The 17970-nt window shown below is 45.0% G+C and overlaps 1 protein-coding gene across 2 annotated transcripts in view; it reads left to right on the top strand.

Annotated features, from left to right (window-relative positions):
- Positions 1-17970, top strand: part of LOC147011053 (multidrug and toxin extrusion protein 1-like) — a 226908-nt gene that overhangs the window by 81345 nt on the left and 127593 nt on the right. For both annotated transcript variants that reach the window (XM_085858608.1, XM_085858609.1), the window contains exon 7: positions 12801-12898. In XM_085858608.1, the coding sequence (XP_085714734.1) occupies positions 12801-12898 (98 nt within the window). The remainder of the gene's footprint in view (positions 1-12800; positions 12899-17970) is intronic.

Genomic DNA, 17970 nt, shown 5'->3' with positions numbered 1-17970 from the left:
GCGAGGGAGGGGAGTGCTGCACTATATTAGGAAGGAGGTTCGAGGGGGGACAGACTGAGAGAAAAAAGTGTGGGGGAGGGGAGGTAGAAAAAGTGGGAGAAAAGTGAAAAGTGAGGAGAGAGTTGGCAAAGAGAATATGTTGTGCTTTATGACCATACACACACACACACACACACACACACACACACACACACACACACACACACACACACACACACACACACACACACAAGCTCATAGAGGTATATATACTACATCATAGAGGTATGACCGTTTTTACAGCCATTTTTCCCTGCTGTGCAGGGGTTGGGCTTTTTCTTGAGGCAATGTTTTATGGCCGGATGCCCTTCCTGACGCCAACCCTGGTCGCCTCTTACGACACACAGGGATATGGTACACCTATTCTTACCGGGGCATACACCGGGACCAGTACACTGGTACTCATTTCACCGACCTCGGAAGGATGACAGGCTGAGTCAACCCCCTGGTGTTAATTCAGCAGCCAACGGGGCTTGAACTCAGGACCCTGGGATCCCAATCCACCACCCTAACCACTAAGCCAACATCAGGCTTCATAGAGGTATATATACATACATACATATTGTTGCGAATTCGCGCCCGCCGGCGTGCGAACGGCCACGTAAGTCGAAGCGCGGCACATCGCCCACCGGACGGACAATTCAGTCGTGACCCTCTCGGAACAACGCCGGGAGCTAGTCACGATTTAACCCCACCACGATCATGCTAATTGCCAACCCGCACAGGATAGGGTCGCTCACCAAATTCGATCTACCTAAGTACCTGCGCGAATGGTCGACCGGGCGATCGTACTACGCCACAGGCCAACTCCGGACACGAACCGCTTAAGCAGTCCGTTCCGTGCTACAGTCATAACCGAGCGGTGTTATCGTCAGCCTTGACGGTTCGGATTAATTACCGGGATGTTGCACCCACTCTGAACCCCTTACGTGATGCAAGATGGAGATTCAAATGGAGAAAAGACGAAGCGAAACGGGCACCGTTCAACAAGCAAGCATTTTATTACGTGACAGATGGAAAGCACGTATATACAGCCATACAGAATACACAAAAAGCAAAGGCAAGAAGAAAACAGTTGACACCGACCTAACGTGTACAAAGGGCAACACTTACACAGTTTTACTTCACAGACGGCGCCAACACACATTTACACAAAAGCAAAAGAAGGAAGCCACCCTCACAGACAAGGAGGCAGACAGGCCCGTAGGCCAAATGTTCGCGGGACCTAGAGGAGCGGCCAGGTCAGCTAGACCGGGGAGGTCTTATCCGCGTCCTCGTGACGCGTTGGCGGGCAAGCCGCAAAATGTCCGCGCCACTGTGCCCCGACCCCGTGCCCCTGGCTTGCTCGTTGGCACCTCGTTTGGGGTGGGGGAGGAACGGGGCCCCCTTTGCCCTATCTCAGCGTGGGGGAAGGGGAAATTGTTGATGCCTTGGGGGAGGGGAGTGCCTGGCTGGCTTGGGTCCCACGACGAGACGAGCGATCCCCCACACCGCAACCTCGTCGCCGACTGCCGTCCTCCTTGCCTCGGGCCTGAGCTCCCTTGCTCCGACCCGCCACCTGCAGCTCCACCATGCGCACTCCCCTTATTCTAGCTCAACTCTCAACTCCGCTTCCCAACGCTCAACGCTCCACGCTCCACGCTTCTCGCTTCTCTCACAACCAACTCCCTTCTCTCACAACCAACTCTCCTCTCTCACAACCAACTCTCTGAGTCGCCTTCCGCTCGCATCTTTCTAGCTCTCAGGAGGCGCCGTTATGCAAATTCTCGGATCAGAACGCAATTGGAGGCGGGGCCGCACCACCCCCCAGGTCAGCCATTGGTCAGGTAAAAATGGGCGTGAACCTCCCCTGATCCTAAAATTTGCATAGACGGACCAAGACGGAATTCACCTGCACGCGCCTGGAGGCGGGGCAAAGCCGCCTCACGCTTGCCCATTGGATGGAGGAGAAGTGGGCGTGAAGCATTCCTGATCCGAGGGCGTTCGGCCTCCATGGCCGAACGGCTCCAGGGACACGACGTTTGGTGTAGACTGGTGGTGTTTGGGAATGGCCTTAGAAGCGATGATGTGGGATGAAGTTGTGAAGGTAAAGGCGAAGGTGGTGGTATTTGCGAATGGTTGTAGAAGCGATGATGTGGTGGCGTAGGTGGTGGAGGTGGCGTCGTTGTAGTTTGGTTGGCGCTGTGGTGGGGATGGCGGGGTTGTTGAGATGCTGTTTGTTTGAAATAAAAGATAGAAGAGAAAAATGGCTAACTCAAAGCGTCGCAGCCCGGATGGAGCACATAAATTCCCTCTATACAACGGGTTTGGGCTAACTACACATGTACCTCTGGAGATATCTCACCTAAGGGCATTTTATGGTGTAATGCGAATTTCCACAGCCGTAACACTATATATATATAAATATATACACATACTTCTATGATATAGAATTTAGTGCTGGGCCAACATTGGTACCAGTAATTGGCACAGGCCGAAAACGGTCATAGGCATTGGCCGATTGGAGTCGGTGTGAGTGCCAATTACCAACTGCAGTACTGTCCTGTACTGCACTGCACTGAAAACAACCCAAAAACCTTCAGTAGCTTTCACCCTTGTTTAGGGAGAATTTCAATAAACAAATAAAACAACGTTGAATGATTGATGTTTCAAATCGATGCGCATAAACATTATTCTTTATACACAGCTGGCAATTGTCATGTGATGGGTAGAAAAAAATTGTCTCTGGAATCTGGAAATGTGTTAATGTAACAAATGGTTTGGAAAACGAATGTTATCAAATTTATTTTGCATTGAAACTCACAAAGAGAAATAACATAACCTATCTGAAGCACACCTGATTCTTATAAAAGATGGTAATCAATTGTTTTTGAAACAGCCGATAGTACAAGAGAAAATAATATGTGATCACTCGTATGTTGCTGAGGTTAAAAGTTAAAACATACTGTCTGTATCTCCTTCCTGGCTGTACCAAGGTAAAGTGTTCCTCGAGTTGTACATCTTGACATATTGAAGTACCGACTGCATCAGAGCATCAGTTTAATGTTTATTCACATTTCAAAGCAATAGTTGGTCTCCTGCTGGCTTATTAAATAACCGAGTGAGTAGGCCCACTCCTTCACTATTACCACCATTTATAACACTGAGTCAACGGCCAATCGATTTACTTACTGTATAAAGATTTGTTCGGTACGGAATCACTTTTTAACCTGGGGACTACCTGTATTGTATTTTGTATAAAACTTGCTTTTCCCACAACCAGACAAGCATGAAATGCCTCATTTTATATCCGTTAATCGCTTATCAAATGAGCACACGGTAGCCTATTATTTGCTTTAAAATGATGGACGCAAGTGCCATTCAATGCCCTAATCGCAGGGCCGGATTTACCATGTGGGGGGCCGTGGGCACAATGATTGTGGGGGGCCCCCAAATTTGGAGATTAATCAAAAACTTAAATTATAACTGCTTTTTCATCAACAACTGAACTTGTATCTCCAGATTTGGAAGATCCTGATCAGGAATGATTTGGCATACACGTTCACAAATTACAATTAAATCTGACAATATGACAAGATGGATGGATTGTTATTGATATGGCTGGTGACTGATCTATGAGCTGATGACTTATCTCTGAGCTCATTCTAAAATCAAATCACAAAAATGCTGTTGCTGCAAGAGTAAGAGATAGAGATGGACCAATATAAGAAAATAACATACAACGCGCTGTCATTAATCATACTACGAACTTCGACTAAAAATCTTCTAACTTCTAAAAACCCTCTGGACAAGAGAAATCCGAAATGGTGATTAATAGCCGACTTCCAGCGACCGCAAATATACGGCAGTGTCATACAAATCAATGAACATACACACAGTGCCTTAATCAATGGACAAGCCTCCTGCGCGACTTCGCGGCAGCGAACTCAGCTATGATACTGTCAACCTGCATGGAATTGAGCACATCGGATTCGGTTGAAATGATGGTCAGATTGACCAGTCTCTGCTGCCCCATCGTGGAGCGAAGATGGTTCTTGATAAGCTTGAGTTTCGAAAACGAGCGCTCCCCAGAGCAGTTCGACGCCATCAGTGAGAGGTAAATCCGAAGCAGCACTGACACGTTTGGGAAAGTATCGGTGAGTTTTCTCTCGATGAGAAAACTGTACATCTCGAGTTCAGTACGGCCCGAGTCTGGCTCTGACTCCTTCATCATGGCTTGAAACTGAATCATTTCTTCTGTGAGGTCAGGTGATAGATCTTCCCGATACAGCTCGACGAGCTTTGAGCATGACTCTCAAATCTGCTCCACTTCGAGTTGAACAAGAGCACGCAGGAATACAAATCATTCGCTCATCTCGCTGTAAGCGTTTGTACGCTTTTCCAACTGCGACAGCAGTACGTCGATCACTGCAACGTATCCACTGATGCGAAAGGACTCCTTGGCGTCTAGTTCTACTTCTGGAGTGTGTCCATAGTCCAAGGGAGCGAGGCGGAAATTACGCTTTCGTCTACGCGATCCGCGAGCGAATTCCTCCGTACCTGAGCGCTCCACTCCCTCAACAACGAATGTATCAAACTGATCGTGTAATGACTGCACGAAGCTCACCAGTGACTTGAGAAGCTGCACGGCTGTGTTGAGATCGGTAGCTTGTGACTGAAGGGTTTTACTCGTACGATCAAATCTACCAAGGACAGTAGACCAGAAACCAGCACAGAACCCTATCTCGAGCATGCACATCGTTTGGTGAAGTGTCTCGGCGGTGTTTCTCGTTTCACTATTCAGTTGTTCATCATTTGCGATTTCATCGAGGACATCCATGATTTCGCTGTAACCGTCTAGAAGAGCTCGGGTTGCATCAGAATGAGCCGACCAGCGAGTGTCGCTGAGGCGCTTTGGTACTTGCAGACCTTTGGCTTTCAGGGCATCAAATAATCTGGCATAGCACGACATGGAAGCTGTAAAAAAATACATACACTTGTTCCACAAATTCAAAGAATGCTGCTGCAGGTCTACAGCATCCCATGGCCGACTGACCGACTAAGTTCAGTGAGTGCGTCACGCATGGCACAAGAGATCCCATGGCACAGCATCCCATGGCACGTCACGCGAGAGGGTTCTCCTGTTGGATCATTCCCTGCATCCCGTTGTATCGGCCACTCATATTAGATGTGTTATCGTGAGATTGTCCTCGGCAGGTAGTGATGTCCAATCCAGTGGCTTTCAAAAAATCCAGTAATGCCGTCGCTTGCTGGAGTCCAGTGTGTCCTGTGTTGCTCAGAAACGTCATGAAATGCTCCACTGGAGCCTCGTTCTCAATGTATCGTAGAATAACTGTGAGCTGGTTGATGTGGCTTATGTCAGGAGTAGAATCGACTGACACAGAGAAGTATTTTGCCTCTTTCACACGAGTGACGATGTTATCCAGAACAGGTTTTCCGATGATGGAGACTAACTCTTCACATGTCATAGATGATAAGGAGTTGGTGTAGCCACTACCTTGGTTGGCATATTTCTGAATGTGCTGCGCCAGAAATGGATCGTATTCTGCAAGTAATTCCATTAAACCAAGGTAGTTACCATTCGTCCGTTACTCAACAATTTCATCCGATCCACGGAACGCCAGACCACGCTCAGCGAGAAACGATATCACGCTCACACTTCGTTTTAGCACCTCCCTCCAATAGGACGCAATGTCACTCACTTGTTTGATGAGTTCAGTGTCCACACGACCTGCGGATGTTGCTCTGTCTGACAAGCGGATGATATTCACACAATGTACATGCGAACACTCATGCACCTCGATAGAACGACTGGCATGCTTCCAAGCATTAAATTCTTCCCCGACCAGGGCAGTAGCGCCTCCAAAGAGCTTGCAAGCGATGCAGTACAGTTTTTCGGTTGATGTGGAGAAGCAAAGCCAGGACCTTTTCACGGACTCTAGACTTTTGTAGTCTACGGTAAAAAAGATTCTTGGAGCAGCAGCGTTTCCTACCTTCAACAAACTGTATGGATGAATCAAAGGGACCAGTCGGTTTCTGCAGGGCTCCAAATCTCGTGACGACCAGAAGTCGATCATCTCTGATGACGGTCGCTCAGCAGGCCAACATCCAATTTCATTGGCAAAGCCAGGTCCACGATCAGTCAGTATATCTCGCGCTTCTTAATCTGATGCATGTTCTTCATCGGTGGAACCTTCCGAGATGTTGGGCAAATCTTGACGCGGGCGTTGCGTTGCCAAATCTGCTTGTTTTGTCTCTGTTGGTGTTCCAGCCTCTGTCATGGACGAATCGCCTGTTTGTGCAGGAGTGAAAAACTCTGAGATTTTCTTGGTCTTGTCGAGGACGGCCTTGTGTCTTTCATCTTTTTCCTTGGAACGTTTCTGCTTTTGAGCACCACCGTCATATTTCCGTAGAGCCCTGGATTTGTGCCTGTCGTCACCAAAGCCGCTCATTGTGGTTTCTGCAGCTGGTAAGTACCGAGTAACCGAGATATTGTCAGATGCACGTGGGACGTACCAGAAGCATGAACAACAAGTCTTGAAAAGTAGGTTCTGGTAACCTTCGGTAAGTCTGCTAATATGGAGGATAACGATAAACAGCGGATCCAGGAAAATACCGTGTTCAAACGGTTTGGATGAGATGAGACACCGAAGTTCCCTTTCTGTACAATGTTTATTCATATAATGGCACGAATAATGAAAGTCTCGCTCAGCGAGCAAAGACAATATGGCGACGGTTCACTTACACCAACCGTGAAGAAACCGGAAGCTCACCATATCCAGTGGGAAAACGCCAATAAAGTAAGAATTACAGGCTTGCACTACACCAATATGGTATTCATAAATTGCATGAAACATTCATGGGCACAAGAGTACCAAATGTTCATACATATGGTGAAACAGCAAAGACTTTCCAACAAGTATGTTTCACAAACCTGGAACATAGAAAGTCACACCGTGTTACTGTGCTGTGCGCACCAGTAAGCAGGGTACTGACAGTGTTCCCTGCCAGCCGCAGTTTCAGTGTGTACAATACTACCCCTGCCGGCCGTGTGCTGTGCTGGCCTGGCCTAGTTTTACCACGTCGACTTTCACCTTTTCACCTCTCCTCTGGCTGGACCTCTGTATTCCGTCTGTGCTTGCTGGGCTCTGGTGGGCAGTGCCGTTGTTAGTTGGCCACGCTCAATCATCCGAAACATCGATGATCGATCCAAAAAAAGATCCAAATGCGGGCCCCCAATGCCCGAGGCTTGCCCCAGGGAATTTTTGACCACGTTGGATCCGTTCTGTGGACCGTGGAAGAAACGGCTTGAAAAAGCCAAAGCTTGAAAAGGACCCTCACAATGACGGACAATTTTGAAAAGATATCCTTACAAAGAGTTTACAATCTTCATTCACCGACAATAAAACTTAAGAAGCACATTTTCAAGGGATTTTCAAAATGTCATCGAAATTGTGGGGGGCCCCGGGGCCATTGTCCCACCTGGCCATCCCTAAATCCGGTAGTGCCTAATCGATTAGAGAAGGTATTTGAAATGTATTGATTCACAGCCACTCAATAACCCCAATCTGTCAATCGCGGGGCATGGTGCCATTCTGACACAGAGGAAGGGAGAGAGAGAGGGAGAGAGAGAGGAAGGGAGAGGGAGAGAAAGAGAGAGAGAGAGGAAGGGAGAGGGAGAGAGAGAGGAAGGGAGCGGGACAGAGAGGGGAAGGGAGAGGGAGAGACTGAGGAAGGGAGAGGGAGAGAGAGAGGAAGGGAGAGGGAGAGAGAGGGAGAGAGGGAAAGAGGGAAAGAGGGAGAGAGGGAGAGAGGGAGAGAGGGAGAGAGGGCACAACAAAGGCTTACCTTTAAATATAGTTCTTTAAATGTAGACTTCAAGTGAAAAAAATACTTGGAGATGCATATCAATATATTTATATTAACAGTAGCATGGATCGGCTCACTGCGCTTGCCTCTCCACACATCCTTGCAGAGATTGATATCACAGATTTGCTGTGTTGTCATGAATAACACCAATCATAATACAAACATTTCTTTGTTACAAATTTATGAGTAATATTGGTGATATTATATTTATTTGAAATTTATTTGTGATATAAAAAGGTCCAAGTGGTCTTAATGGTCAAGGGTATAAGCTGTCTAGTCTGTCTGAAAGGTGTAAGGGAGTCGAAATGGTGTTAAGGTCTCAGGGGTCTAAAGGCTCTTTGGGTCGACAGGGTCTTTTTGTTCTTCCTGGGGCTTTTTGTTCCTCTAGGTCTTTTGGATCCTCATTGACTTCTGGGTCTCGGTGTATTTTTGGGTCTTTGGGGCCTTTTTGTACAAGCCTCCAATCAACTGTGATCCTCCAAACAACTGTGATCAACCTTCGTTTGTAGAAACACAGGCTGCAGTAAAACGGTTGAAATGGGGAACAGCTTCTGGGATCTGTGGCATCCATGTTGAACTTCTCAAGGCTGGTGGAAATGCTGTACTCGTGTCATTGCATGCAGTTCTGTGTTCTGCCTGGAACACAGGTATCATCCCAACTGACTGGAAGTTGGGCCTTGTTGACGCTCTCTGGAAAGGGTAGGGTGATCGCCAGGACTGCAACAACTACCGAGGGGTGACAGTGCTCTCAATGCTGGGGAGGTCAATGCTTCGATAACTCTTGATAGGGTTCACCACCATCTTCTTGAGCACGAGCGTCCAGAGCAGTCAGGCTTTACAACAAATAAGTCAACAATTGACTGTATCCTTGCTATTCGGGTCCTCACCGAACGCAGACGAGAGTTTCAGCAGGGGCTGCTTGCAGCCTATGTTGATCTCTGTAAAGTGTTCGATTCAATGAATTGGGATGTCCTCTGGAGGATTCTTGGTCTTCGTGGGGTGCCACCAAAACTGATCGATCTTTTGTCTGATCTCTACTCTGGTACTGAGAGTGCTGTGAAGCGTGGTGGTACCATCTCTGACTTATTTCCAGTTGTTTCTGGAGTTCGTCAGGGGTGTGTACTGGCCCCCACACTTTTCAGCACTTGTATGGACTGGATTTTAGGGAGGATGTCGGAGAGATCAAGTTGTGGTGCGTCATCTGGGAATGTCAAGATCTCTGACCTTGATTTCACAGACGATGCAATCATCTTTGTGGAGACTCCAGATATCATTTTGGGGGCCCTCGATGTGCTGAATGAGGAGTGGGAGCTGCTGGGATTACGGGTTTCCTTGGTCAAAACTAAGATCCAGGCTCTCAATGACATCTTCGATGTTGATATCTTGTCTGTACCTGTTTATGGTGAGGATGTTGAGGTCACAGAGAGATGCAATTATGAATACCAGCGTGCTGGGATGATTGAGCCAATTGAGTATCCTGGAGCAGAGTGGCAACCCATCTAGGATTGTGCCCAACAGCCCAGGAGACTGCTTCAGCAGCACCAATACTCTGTACAGAGTATGGGCCCAATGGATGGAAAGGCCAAAATGTCAACATTGGCAAAAATTTCGAAAATTGACAATTTTCATCCGATTGACTTGTAATTTGAACAGGATTTTCATATCAGGACAATTAATTCAACCACCAATTATTTTAAGCTCAAAAAGTCAACATAGGCCTGATTTCTAAAAATGAGAGATAGGGCCAAAAACTATATAATTCATGATATCTGAAAAAGTTGTGGATGAGTTATGACAAAACGAGGTGGATGCGTTGGTTAGGTGACAAGAACAAGTGGATTCGATTTTGCTTCAGATCCAGCCCATCAGTGGGACACAAAATATAAACTGTTCAGCCTGGCAGAGGTACGCGCTCCACTGTGTGCCCTTCTGGTTACCACTGCCACTGAAGGTGAAGGAGGTTATGTTTTCACCCATTTCTGTTGCGTCGCCGAAATAGGTGACCCTTATTGTCAGTAATTCTGTCTGTTTGTTTGGATGTTTGTTCGTTTGTCATCAGCATAATTGGTTGTAAACGTGGGCGGATTTTGACCAAACTCGGGTGGTAGGTACATCTTATGACCTAGTGCTTTGGAAATTGTGATGGTTGCTAGGGACGCTTGGTTCCCTAGCAACAACCGAAAAACCTTCAAAATCAATACCGTTCACGCGAAATCAATTCCGAAAGCCATTATCCCACATAGGGTTATAAAATTTGGCAGGAATGATCCACAGTTGATGCTCTATCAAATATATTCCAGTTTTTGTGATATATGGAATACTTTACCCGCAGCACCCCCTACAATTAGGGTATGCGCAAAAATTGGCAAATTGAAGGCCCCCTAGCGACCAGGTGAGTGCATCGATATGAATGAAACTTTGCAGGTTCATGGTACTAAATGAGTATGACACCTTTGCCTCAGGACATATTGACCGATTTCGCTTAGGTCATGGGTCAAAGGTCAATTAGTGCAAAAATCGATAATATGCGAGAGCTGGAGTTGCCTTCGCGCCAAATGCTACTCCTAGGATTATGGTCGGATGGTCATGAAAATTCACACTAATCGTCTGGAATACATTGTGCACAAAAAAATCGAGCCGGATTTTCGATTTAGATCTTTGTTCACCCACAGCACCCCCTCAAACTTTGGGGATATCCGATTTCAAACCGCATTTTCGGTACTTTTCATTCAAATGGATACCGAGTAGTTATCAGTAGATGGAACCGGATGAGATGTGATATGCACAATCTTAAGGTGATTCCCCATCCGCTATATGACATCCATTTTTCACTATATCTTACAGTTTCCATGCTCGGCGACCTATCGCCGCCTACCGGCTTGTTTGTCTGTTTGTTTGTTTGTTTGTTTTTGAGCAGGATATCTCAAAAAGTTGCAGACGGATCCGGATGATATTTTGTGGACAAGTTGGGTGTGTGACAATGATGAACTGATTAGATTTTGGTGAAGACCCAGATCCAGATCTGACTACAATAATTTTTTTAAGTGATTTTTCACCATTGAGAGATAGGGCGAAACTAATATATAGCATGATATCTCAAAAGTTTTTGGCGGATTCGGATGAAACTTGGTGGACAGATTGGACGTGTGGCAAGGACGAAATGATTCGATTTTGGTGAAGATTGGAATCCAGATGTGCATACGAGAATTATTTAATTTCTAAAGTGATTCTTCACCATTGAGGGATAGGGCCAAAAACGATATACGTAGTACTGTATGGCATGATATTTTAAAAATGTCATGGGCCTGATATGTTCTCGTGGATCAGACATTGTGGTGGAGGTATCCGCTCTACCAAATGCCCTTCTAGTTATTTTTGCTTCGCTTAATGAAGTTCCACTTTCTGCATGTTCCTTCATCTTTTTTCACTCGATATAATAGTCTGAACAGATGAAAAAGTTAAATTTAATGCTTTGCTTAAATAAATACGCTTGGTTAGAATTACCTTTAATGCTTTGCTTAAATAAATACACCTTCCAGTACTTATAATAATCTCTAGTTCTTTTTAATCTTCAGATTTCACTCTAGATTTCAACAATGATTTCGTCCACTGGATCCGATTTTCAAATTCGAAATAATATTTTGATTATATACTTTAATTAGTCCGTGAGAGTCGATGATGTTTTAATGGGCCGCATCAAAGTGGCAGCTAAAACCCCTGCAAGACAAAGTTAGGCTAACCAAGGATAAGCTTTTCTTGAAGGTAAGCTGATTATTATTTTCAAAAGGGAGGTTTAAGTTCACACAAACACCCAATTTTCATTCATGCACTCTGTCAGCGTTCCTTTAGTAGCATGAAAAGTTTGTGGCTGCTAAGTTCCATGGTTTTGGAGTTATGGAGGAATCTCACACACACACACACACACACACACACACACACACACACACACACACACACACACACACACACACACACACACACACACACACACACACACACACAAACACACACACACACACACACACACACTTATTATCTATGTCAAAAAGGCAAAAATCTCTATCTATCTCTCTCTCAGGATAAAAATACAACTGTGTGTGTGTGTGTGTGTGTGTGTGTGTGTGTGTGTGTGTGTGTGTGTGTGTGTGTGTGTGTGTGTGTGTGTGTGTGTGTGTGTGTGTGTGTGTGTGTGGGGGGGGGGGTAACATAGGTTATGTGGCTGTAGCCTCACACAGGGGTGTGGTGGATTGGGGGGGGGGTTGTAAATTATATATGTAAATGTGTACTATGTAGTGCCACCTCTGGTGGTGGCAGAAGGAATTACAATTTCCAAATTTCCTTTGGCTACAAAGTGTTATTAATTCACTTTCTCTTCCTGCACAATGCTGGGTAAATCTGCTAATTGAAGATGTCATCGTGATATTTTTTAAACTTTGATTTCTATTTAATTTACATTAGTCACAAACAGTTATATCAAGTTTGATACAACATGAAAAAGACAATTACAGAGAAAAAAGTGCAGAATAATTTTTCAGGAGGGCCACAGTTTAAGAATAAAAAAAGAGAAGAGTTATGACGACAGTAATGCAAGGATCATTCACTTAGAGAGTGGTGAATGCTTGGAAGGATCACCCAGCAATGGTATATGTGACAGTAGAGTTAGTGGATAGTTTTAAAATTGAGTTTCATAGGTATTTGTAAGTAGTGAGGATGGGGACAGGGGCTGTTGGCACAACTGCACAGGCTTGCTTGATGGGCTTCATGGCCTCCTCCTGTAGTGAAGTTCCATGTAATTGTGCAGCCATTACAACATAAAACAAGTAAAGTGAATCAAAGATGAATTTTGTCAAATTTTTCTATTTGTTCCATTTCTGTCTGAAAACACAACCAAGAAAATCATCATACCTCAAGTTCTCACTGCTGTGATGTCCAACGTCATCCATGCTCTGCTGAATTACATACTACTATACATTTTGGACACCGGAATCACGTAAGTTTCATCACACGGACCATTATGTAATTGGGCAATCATAACACAAGATGAAATGCACACAGTTTGAGATTCATTTCAATACCAATGAAATCCTGAAAGCATATCTCTTTATAAGGAACTTTTATGAAAGAGTAGGCCATTTGGCCCATCATGCTTGCACTACATAAATACTGCAAGTGTCTTTCACAGACTAGACTTGAAAGCTAGTAGATATTTCAACTGGAATGTCTTATTTTCCAGCTGCAAAAAAATCCTCATACTGTCTAATGGATGTCTAAATAGGGTGGACGTTTGGAAGGCATCCACTATTGGTCAGAACCCTTACAGCAGATGTTAGTGGAGCACAATAATCCACTGTTACAATTTTAGTGAAGAGGTGCTATTGCGTATGTATGTGTGTGTGGCATTTCACCAACAAGGTAGTTCTCCTCTTCAGAGGAGTTTCGAGTGGCGTCATGGTAACACCACGCGAAGTTTCATTGGGGACGGTTCTGCATTGTGGATTGATACAAGTCCTCACCAATCACAGTGATCCCTGCTTTCAACTTGTTTTGTGACTTTTGTTGGCGTTGCAAGTGATTGCGTAATACTTCCATGTAGGATGCAAGTCGACTTATTGATTGATTGAGTTCTCACAGAAACACCAAGCCTTGCTTTCCTCACGGTTCACCCCTTAATAACCCTGTGCCAAGGATGGTGGTCTGATTCCATAAAAAAAATTCCAAGATGCCGAGCAGAGGGGTTCTGCACACATGGCGACTTCACAGTGCGGTGCAGCCATGTTGAATTAATTTGGCCATAGGGTTGTTTCAGCACACGATTATGGTTAAAGTGAATAATGGTTATGCTGAAGGACAATTCCATGGCTCAAAATGCACAAAGAATACACTTAAAAAAAAAAAGGTTTCCTAAATTATGAGGATGCCATTTCATGCCAGCACTTAATTTCCCAGCTTGCTTCTTCTTGGCTCAAACTCTTTCACTCTTCCTGAGAGATATTGGACTGTTACCACTCGTATTGCCATGACTAGTATTGCCACCATCATAATAAGCAAAACTAGCATCCGTTGAAGACAAAGTCTTCAATATCCCCCACCATAGTAAATGAGGATTAACAAACATATATTCCCTAAGCGTGTGCATTATGTATGTGAACTTTCCCCTTGATCTTACCAGCCATTCTGGAGAAGATGTTTGGAGGTTTTAGGGTAAATTAAATATGTCCGCCAAACCATGTGACCTATCAATTAGAACTTAACAAACTTCTGAAAGGATGTCTTGGGGAAAGTGTATGTGAAATTTTGCCTCAATCTGTCCAGCCGTTCTGGACAAGAAGATTTAAAAATTTATTAATTTTCAATCCAAGATGGCTGACGAACCATGTGACGTATGACATCATAAATTTACATTCTGCCTCCAATCCTCCAGTGAAATATGTGTGTGAAGTTTTGTGTTAATCGGATGAGGTGTGTTATTCTATCCAAGATGGCCACCAAACCTTGTGACTTGTGACGTCATAATTTTTACTATGTATGCAGACATGATGGAAGATGATAGTTGCAAATTTTTGCCTCGTTAGGTTATGTGATTCCAGAGAAAACATTATTTAATATTTTATTTAATCCAACATGGCTGCCAAACCATGCGACCTATCAATTAGAAAATATCAAAAGGCACCAGTTCACCACTTGCTTGATATGTGCACCAAATTTCGTAAATATATCTTAAGGGGATTTGTAGTTAAGCTCCGGAAACGAAATGTGACGGACGGACGGATGGACGGACGGACGGATGGACAGACGGACAGAACCCATTTCTATATCCCCCACCAACTTCGTTGGTTGGTGGGGGATAATAATAGGGATAGAGGAACACATTGGATCAGCCATTACTATGAGTGGTGTAATCCAGATCCAAAAAGACGGATTTGAAAACCCGGACTGGATCAGATGGGAACAACATGGATTTTTTTTGCCCACACTCCTGCTCGGTTTTTGGAAAAACTGGTGGTCCAGGCTCACTTTAATGAACAAGTAGTGGTGGAACTATCGAAGTATATTTGAGATACTGTATTTCTGTCTCTCCATTGTACATTGATCGTCGGATTTCACAAAAGGACTTTGTGTCAGAAACAGTCTTTTTACCATATTAAAGACCCATTTTTCAATCAAACTTAAGGTATTCTGCAAATATGTTTGGCTTTTAGGAGAGCAACTCCTTGAATAAGTGATTTCAACTCACTGAAGAGTTAGTCATCTTCAGATTTGCTACAAACCCAGGCCAGGCTCGGTCCGCTTCGTAATTGCAAAAGCGAGAAAGTTGCAGGTTGGAAACCCTGTTCGCTATCGCATCAATCCTACCATCAACTGTTGCGCTGCATGATGTATCAGGTAGCTACAGGAACGAAACGTGGCTATTATTATCAATATACATGAAAGCATAAGACTTTGGTCTCAATCCTATAAATTCACTCATGACCTTCCCACCCAATTCATTTTTAAACTTAGCAATAACCTTTTTATTATTTGATGAAAACAACACATCACCTGACTTATAATTACTTGTATTATATATATATATATATATATATATATATATATATATATATATATATATATATATATATATATATATATATATATATATATATATATTGTTGCGAATTCGCGCCCGCCGGCGTGCGAGTGGCCACGTAACTCGAATCGCGGCACGTCGCCCACCGGACGGACAATTCCGTCGTGACCCTCTCGGACTAACGCCGGGAACTAGTCGCGGGTGGGCCTTTCGGCCTCACCACAATCGTGCCAATCGGCCCCCTATGTGGAATAGGGTTGTTCGCCAAATTCGACCTACCTAAGTACCCACACGGAGGGTAGACCGGGCGATCGCACCTCGCCGCAGGTTCACCCCAGACACGGGCCACTGAAGCGACCCGTTCCGTACTATCGGGATAACTGAGCGGTGTTATCATCAACCTCGACGGTTCCGATTAATTATCGGGCGTATTTTTAGCCCACTACCAACCCTTTACGTGAAGTAAGATGGAGATTAAATTAAAGAAAAGACGAAGCGAAACGGGAAAAACAGTTAAACATAAGGCACATTTATTCCGCAGCACACATATACAATTACAACAATTATGCACCAAAAGCAATTGCAACAAAAACACAACAATGCAGATCTACTACCGACTACGCGAGCACACGGCAACACTCACACAGTTTTACTTTACAGACGGCGCCGACAACACATATACTCCAAAGCAAAAGAAAAAGGGCCACCCTCAACGACAAGGGGGCAGACGTGGTCTGTGGGCGCGAGACCGCGTGGAGCCTACCCGTCTTGTGATGAGCCGCAAATGCCGCGGCGGTGCCCCGACTCCGTGCTCCTCCGCGGGTTTTGTTGGCACTGCTTGGAATGGGGTGGGAACGGGGCCCCCTTTCCGCACTATCTCAGCGCGGGGGGGGAAAAAGGGGGGAATTGTTGATGCTCTGGGGAAAGAGGACAGCTGGCTTGCTTGGGTCCCGCGACGAGCGACTCCACTGCGACCTCGGCCGCGCTCCTGGCTTCCCCTCTCTGCAGCTCCCCGACAGACTCCGAACCCCGACAGACTCCGACTCCCTCCAGACCCGTCTTGACTGCTGCTGCCACAATCCGCCGCCACCACACCTCTCCAACTTGCCCGAGCCCAAAACTGCGACCGCCTCCAACTGCTTCCGACCCAAAACTAAACTGACTGAATTCGCCCCGCGCTCGGCGCTTTATAGTGTGGCAGGAGAACCCATATGCAAATTTCCGGATTAGGATGAGGTCGGGGGCGGTGCCACGCTCGCCCATTGGACAGAGGAAAAGTGGGCGTGAAGCTCCCCTGATCCTCAAATTTGCATATATCGATTCTACTCCGACACGTCTGGGGCGGGGCCAAATCGCCCCGCGCTTAATGATTGGACGGATCGGAAGTGGGCATGTATCATTCCTGATCCGACTTCCCCTCGGATAGGCCGCTCTTTGTACCCGCGGCTCAACGCGCGCCCTGTATGAGGCCAGGACAGCCCGACGCTCGGCGCCCACAAGCGGCGCGGGAATGGCCGCAGAAGGAGAGGCGAAGGTGGTGGAGGGCCTAAAGTGGCGGTGATGGCCATGGCGACGCTTGGAATGGCGGTGATGCGATGTTTACGGGAGCGAGCCATGACGGTAAAGGTCGTGGCTGTTGGCGTTGTTGTTGTTGTTGTTGTTGTTGTTGTTGTGAAGCGGCGTTGCGGTTGGTTGTTGTTGCGTGATGGCGGTTGAGACGTGGTTGGTTCAAAATAAAGATGGAACAGAAAAACGGCTATCTGAAAGGGTCGCAGCCTGAATGAATCACATTTATTCCCTCTAAACAACGGGTTTGGGGCTAACTACACATGTACTTACAGAGATATCTCACCTACAGGACCTGAATGGTGGTTTGCGAATTTCCTCAACCACAACACTATATATCAATATTATAAATCATATCCTCTTATACATCACTTGTCTTAATTTCTAATATAAAACTATCTGTATCCATATATAACAAAGACACATTATCCTTATACTTTGATTTTAAATTATTATAGTAATAGTCATACATGAACGACTTTGACAAGTCAAGAATTGATGTTCCTTTATAAATATGTTTATCCATTTCAATACCCTCTTTTTTCAAATGAAGAGCACAAAAGTTCTCTGAAAACACCTCTGCTCGTTCAAAATTTGGTCTATTATTTAACTTTGAAGCATGTTTCCAAGATGTACCAAGTCTTATGTTTTGTCGATTCTTAACATTTTCCATAGACTTTCCAAATACAGCATTATTCATTAATTTATAAAAGTCCTTCCCAAAATCTGTTTTTGCTTCTGTTCTCCTTTTTGTATTAAAATCAACTTACTTCTTTAACCAATGACTTTGTTTAAATTTCAAAATCCTATGAATTTTCCTCACTCTCAACAAAGCAGATAAATGTTGTCTCAAGTTCCTTTGATGCAAAACGTAACTTTCTTTATCATTTAATGAAATAAGTAGTTTTTCTGGAGATTTACCTTTTATA

Source organism: Eptatretus burgeri, chromosome 16, assembly GCF_056783735.1.
Source record: "Eptatretus burgeri isolate ZD-2024b chromosome 16, Ebu_testis_v1, whole genome shotgun sequence".
Classification (NCBI taxonomy): Eukaryota; Metazoa; Chordata; class Myxini; order Myxiniformes; family Myxinidae; genus Eptatretus; species Eptatretus burgeri.
The sequence above is the reverse complement of the archived record's forward strand: the minus strand, read 5'-3'. Positions and strand labels throughout refer to the sequence as shown.